Source organism: Monopterus albus, unplaced genomic scaffold (genome assembly GCF_001952655.1).
Source record: "Monopterus albus unplaced genomic scaffold, M_albus_1.0 scaffold265.1, whole genome shotgun sequence".
In the NCBI taxonomy this organism is placed as follows: domain Eukaryota; kingdom Metazoa; phylum Chordata; class Actinopteri; order Synbranchiformes; family Synbranchidae; genus Monopterus; species Monopterus albus.
In genome coordinates this window covers 105,226-111,372 of record NW_018128145.1, presented here as the reverse complement: position 1 = coordinate 111,372, position 6,147 = coordinate 105,226, and the positions used below count along the sequence as shown (strand labels likewise).

The 6,147-nt window shown below is 43.3% G+C and overlaps 1 protein-coding gene across 1 annotated transcript in view; it reads left to right on the top strand.

Moving 5' to 3' along the window:
- Positions 1-6,147, top strand: part of LOC109972668 (phospholipid transfer protein-like) — a 14,115-nt gene that overhangs the window by 5,787 nt on the left and 2,181 nt on the right. The window contains exons 5-8 of the mRNA XM_020621678.1: positions 3,229-3,384; positions 3,465-3,516; positions 4,157-4,318; positions 4,928-5,095. Of these exons, the coding sequence (XP_020477334.1) occupies positions 3,229-3,384; positions 3,465-3,516; positions 4,157-4,318; positions 4,928-5,095 (538 nt within the window). The remainder of the gene's footprint in view (positions 1-3,228; positions 3,385-3,464; positions 3,517-4,156; positions 4,319-4,927; positions 5,096-6,147) is intronic.

Below are 6,147 nucleotides of genomic sequence, written 5' to 3'. Positions count from 1 at the left end.
GTGAGGTCCTCACTGATGTGGACACCCAGGTATTTGAAGCTGCTCACCCTCTCCACTTCGAGCACCCAGATGAACAGTGGCCGATGAGATCTCCTCCCCTTCCTCATGTCCACTATCATCTCCTTCATCTTATCCGTCTTGAGGCTGAGATTATTGTCCTTGCACCATGACACCACACCGGCCACCTCCCTCCTGTAGGCTGCTTCATCCCCTCTAGTGATGCAACCTATCACTGCGGTGTCGTCCACGAACTTTAGGATGATGTTGTTTTTGTGGGAGGCGACACAGTCGTGGGTGAACAGGGTGTAGAGGATGGGACTGAAGACACATCCCTGTGGGGTGCCAGTGTTTGTAACAATGCTGGCTGAAGTCCTATTGCCAATCCTGACAGTCTGGGGCCTGCCAGTCAGAAAGTCCAGGAGCCAGTCACAGAGGGTGGGGTGCAGACAGTTTGTGGGGGACAACTGTGTTGAAGGTGGAGCTGTAGTCAATGAAGAGTATCCTGATCTAGAAGTCTCCATTTTCCAGGTGAGATAGGGAATAGTGGAGGGGAGCCGCGATGGCATCTGAGGTGGCCCTGTTGGGCCGGTAGGCATACTGCAGGGGGTCCAGGGTGTCCGGTATACTGCTCTGAATGCGGGCTAGCACCAGTCTCTCAAAACACTTCATAATAATTGGGGTGAGTGCCACTGGCCTGTAGTCGTTCAGGCAGGTGACCGGGCTCTTGTCACATCCGTCCGGAGTCAGCAGTAGAATAGAAGCCATTCAGCTTCTCTCTGTACTGCCTCTTGGCCGCTGTGATGGCTTTCCTCAGTCTGTACTTTGCAGCTTTGTACTCCGTCTCATCGCCTGATCTGAATGCGTGAGAGCGAGCACGCAGCATGTGGCGTACCTGACTGTTTATCCAGGGCTTCTGGTTGGGGAACCTCCTGACTTGTATGGTGGGCACAATGTTGTCAATACAGGTACTAATGTACCAGGTCACATACTCAGCATAATCCTGTACGCTGACAGAAAAGTGACAACTGTGAGGTGTTGCTTATTGGTCTGTGCTGTTGACCTCCACTGTTGTCCCCAAACTAATAAATACAGCCCAGTGAGCCACACCACTGCACTGGGTGGCAGGTTGATCCATTCCCCTGGTTCTGGCTAAACCTCTGGCAGCAGCATCTCAATGAGCTGAAGGTGTCTAACAGTCTTTTTGGGAAGTCCAGACAAAAAGCTGTTACAATAGTCCAGCCTGCTGGAGATGAAGGCCTGAATGAGTTCCTCTAGATCTTGTCAGGACACGAGGTCTCTCTGCTTGTTTAAGATGATAAACAGCCGATTTAGTTACAGTGGTGTGAAAAAGTGTTTGCCCCCTTACTGATTTCTTATCTTTTTGCATGTTTGTCACACTGTAATGTTTCAGATCGTCAAACAAATTTATATATTAGTCAAAGATAACACAAGTAAACACATCATGCAGGTTTTAAATGAAGGTTTTTATTATTAAGGGAAAACAAAATCCAAAACTATAGAGCCCTGTGTGAACAAGTGTTTGCCCCCTAAACCTAATAACTGGTTGGGCCACCCTTAGCAGCAACAACTGCAATCAAGCGTTTTCGATAACTTGCCATGAGTCTTCCACAGCGCTGTGGAGGAATTTTGGCCCACTCATCTTGGCAGAATGGTTGTAAGTCAGCCACATTGGAGGGTTTTCGGGCATGAACTGCCTTTTTAAGGTCATGCCACAGCATCTCAATTGGATTCAGGTCAGGACTTTGACTAGGCCACTCCAAAGTCTTCATTTTGTTTTTCTTCAGCCATTCAGAAGTGGACTTGCTGGTGTGCTTTGGATCATTGTCCTGCTGCAGAACCCAAGTTCGCTTCAGCTTGAGGTCACAAACGGATGGCCGGACATTCTCCTTCAGGATATTTTGGTACACAGCAGAATTCATGGTTCCACTTATCACAGCATGTCTTCCAGGGCCTGAAGCAGCAAAACAGCCCCAGACCATCCCATTACCACCACCATATTTTACTGTTGGTATGATGTTCTTTTTCTGAAATGCGGTGTTACTTTTACGCCACACATAATGGGACACACACCTTCCAAAAAGTTCAACTTTTGTCTCGTCTGTCCACAGAGTATTATCCCAAAAGTCTTGGGGATCATCAAGATGTTTTCTGGCAAAACTGAGACGAGCCTTTATGTTCTTTTTGCTCAGCAGTGGTTTTTGTCTTGGAACTCTGCCATGCAAACCATTTTTGCCCAGTCTCTTTCTTATGGTGGAGTCATGAACACTCACCTTAACTGAGGCAAGTGAGGCCTGCAGTTCTTTGGATGTTGTTGTGGGGTCTTTTGTGACCTCTTGGATGAGTTGTCGCTGTGCTCTTGGGGTAATTTTGGTCGGCCGGCCACTCCTGGGAAGGTTCTCCACTGTTCCATGTTTTCGCCATTTGTGGATAATGGCTCTCACTGTGGTTCGCTGCCGTCCCAAAGCTTTAGAAATGGCTTTATAACCTTTTCCGGACTGATAGAGCTCCATTATTCTCTTTCTCATTTGTTTTTGAATTTCTTTGGATCTCGGCATGATGTCTAGCTTTTGAGGATCTTTTGGTCTACTTCACTTTGTCAGGCAGGTCCTATTTAAGTGATTTCTTGATTGCGAACAGGTGTGGCAAGAGAAATTGAACTCAGGTGCGATAAACCAGTGTTTTGACAGGGGGGCAAACACTTGTTCACACAGGGCTCTATAGTTTTGGATTTTGTTTTCCCTTAATAATAAAAACCTTCATTTAAAAACTGCATGATGTGTTTACTTGTGTTATCTTTGACTAATATATAAATTTGTTTGACGATCTGAAACATTACAGTGTGACAAACATGCAAAAAGATAAGAAATCAGTAAGGGGGCAAACACTTTTTCACACCACTGTATGACCTTGATGTGACTGGTGACGCTCAGGTCTGAGTCGGTTATGACACCAAGATTTTGTAACTTGAGTTTCTATCTTTATAGCTTTAAAATCAAGCTGATCAATAACTTTGGCCCTTTCCTTCTTTAATTGTATAGCGGTAAATCACAACAAAAATCATGTCAAGGCACTTTGCGCACAGTGAGGTCTAGACCTCACAGTATTGTTGTCGCTGTTGATTAACCTAACCTTAGTGATAACGTACTGCTGACACTGTGAGCACAGCTTTGTTTCAAGTGTTCAGTATCTTTGTGTTTGATTTTTCAGTCAGGACAGAGGATCATCTGTTTTTGAAGCTGGAGGTGTGAACGTCAACATCGAAGTCAGTCTGATCCGAACTGAACAAGGACATCTGAGGGTGGCGATACCAGACTGCCAGGCCTCTGCTGACAAAATGCAACTGCTGTCCACTGGCACACTCAGGTTTGGTCTGAAGCTGTTGTTGATACAGTGACTGGAACCTCCAAGTTCTTGGCTTAATGATGTCTGTTGTTTGTTTGTAGCCTCGTGTGGAACATAGTTCAGCCATGTCTGCGCCACTTCTTCGGAGTTCTGGTTTGTTTCCTCTCATTTTCTTCACATGTAGCTGCCCAGAGTGTGTTGACACAAACAGTGTGTTCATCAGCAGCATTACTGCTTCTACAAGCACAGCAGTGTTACTGTATACACTGTTAAATGTCACTGTCACACAGATTTGAAGGCTGTGTATTAGACCAAAGAGACCATCGAGTGTTGGCGCTGACCAACAAATTGATGCTGCGTTTAATGCCACATTGTGGTTGTTGTGTCCAGAGATGTGAGGCCTTTGTTAATATTCTTTCAGTCTGTTGTCAGTAGCAGATGAACAGTAACCATGATAACCTTTTAGGTAAACTAATGATCGATTCGGTCACTGTCTCCTCTGGTAGTTTGTCTTTCTCGCATTTATTTTTCAGACACTGCGCAGATGTCTTGGCCTGCAGCTAAAAATCCATCGTCCGGGGCATGTAGTATGAAAACCTAATGTGATCAGATACCTGTACACACAGCTTCATCTGTGTTTCAGTCTAAACAGTTTCCTCAACTGTGACTAACGAAAACAGGAAACTCAGTTACAGTTTGGCTGGATGACTTGCATTTATCCCGACTGTCTAGAGAGAGCAAAGTGCACCTAAGAATCAGCAACTGTTCAGCCCTGTTACCTGTGTGTGTGCAGTTCTGTCCTGCTGTGAACAGGTTTGGCCTGCCCAGAGTCAACCAGATGCTGGACACCATTCCCATGAGTGCAGAGGTGTTCCCGGGCCTTGGTATCAACCTCCTCTACTCTGTGACCAGAGATGTCCAAGTGACAGCCACCACCCTCGATCTGTCATTCAAAGTGAGAAAATGACTCGGTGCAGGAGTTGACTCGCATCATATGACCGCTGATGACATAAAATTACAGTGATGGAAGAAGTACACAGATCCCCTACTTAAGGAAAAGTAGCAATACCACTGTAAAAATACAAGTAAAAGTCCTGCATTCAAAATGATATTTAAGTGAAAGTACTCATATACATTAATGTATATTGTTATTTACTAATGACTGATGTATTGTGTACATCACATTTTAGCTGGTGATGGGGGAGATAGTTTTACCTGGCTTAACACATTATAATTTGAAGTATGTCACAAACTGCTGCATAGCTTGTTATATTTTTTTCCCTGCACATCAATAAATTCTTATGATTACACAAATTTTTGTATTAATCTGGTTTTGGAAAATAACTAATGTTAAAAAATAAACAGTGGGGTAAAAAGTACAATATTTGTCTTTACAATGGAGTGAAGTCAAAGTTCGAAGTAGCACAAAAAGGAAACACGAGCAAAATACAAAATTGTACTTAAGTACAGTACGTGAGTAAATGTACTTGTAGTTACTTTACACCACTGTAAAATTAAATACCTTTGCATGTGTCTAAAACTCGTGATTGTGTGTGTTTGCCAGGGTCTAGTGTACCAACAAGGTGAGGACATTGCTGCAGTAAACACTGGTGTGGATCCAGTCTTTAGTGAAACCAACCTGATGGCCTACGTGGGTGTTTCTGAGTTTTTCCTCAACAAGATCGCCACATCCCTCTACAATGCTGGGGCCTTGAAGAAGAAATATGAAGGGGTAGGAGCAGCTAAACACTACCTGACAGAAGCTTTATGAACCAGCACAAACTACCATCACTTTTTTTTTTTTTTGCTTGAACCTGGCCACACTTTTAGCTCGAAAGTCACAACTAGTCACGCAATTGAAAACGTTTTATGTCCCGACTTAATTAAAAGTTACAAATAGAAAAGCATTTTTATATGCCATGAAAGGACCTAAGTGTCCATTTCTGAGGAAGGGTCGAAGTCAGAACAACCTTTAAAATATTTATTACAATCTTGATAAAGAAAACAATATTCAAGACGAGCAATACAGAGCTCTGGATTCCGTCTCTATCTGAAGCCCCATTACACAGAAGTCAGTGCATGGCTGCGGCAGGAAGGCGGAACCACGAGTTTCCTCTGCACAGAGAATTTATAATAGTCATGATGGTAGATCTGACGTCATCCGCATTGTCCTTCATCCTCGCTCTTTGGTTGGTTTGTTGACCTCGTCCTGACCCCTCATTTGGTGATCTTGTCACCAGGCCGTTTTTGGTCTGTGACATTCACAGTGCAACATCCTGACCTTTTAACCTAGACATTACATTCCTACATACATTATAAACAGTTAGTTGTAGTCTGCAGATTCAGGAAGAGCGCCAGCGTTGCTAGGTTACCTGGTCTACTTCCTGTTCTGTGTGGTTTCCTGTCTGATTTTTACAGCCTACACATGTCTCCTATATTCTTAAAGACAAGTGAAATGGTTAAAACAAAAGGAAATTATAAAGCATATGATACTGAGATAATCATGTAGGTACATTTGCTAATGCAGATTATAATATTGATTATAGAAAGCTAAACATTTCCTATACTATTGATAAATGTTGATAATCTGAAGCCAAAACAATAAGACCTTATACAACTTTTCTTGAAGACAGTTTTTAGTCATCTCAGTCTATATCTGCACAACTTCCTGTTGTTCTGAGTCTCTGCACTTCACCCCCTCACAAGCATTTCATATGCATAGGTCAAGTTTTCCCAAAGGTCAAACAGATTAAACAGTTATTTGAACAGTTTTGCAAATACATA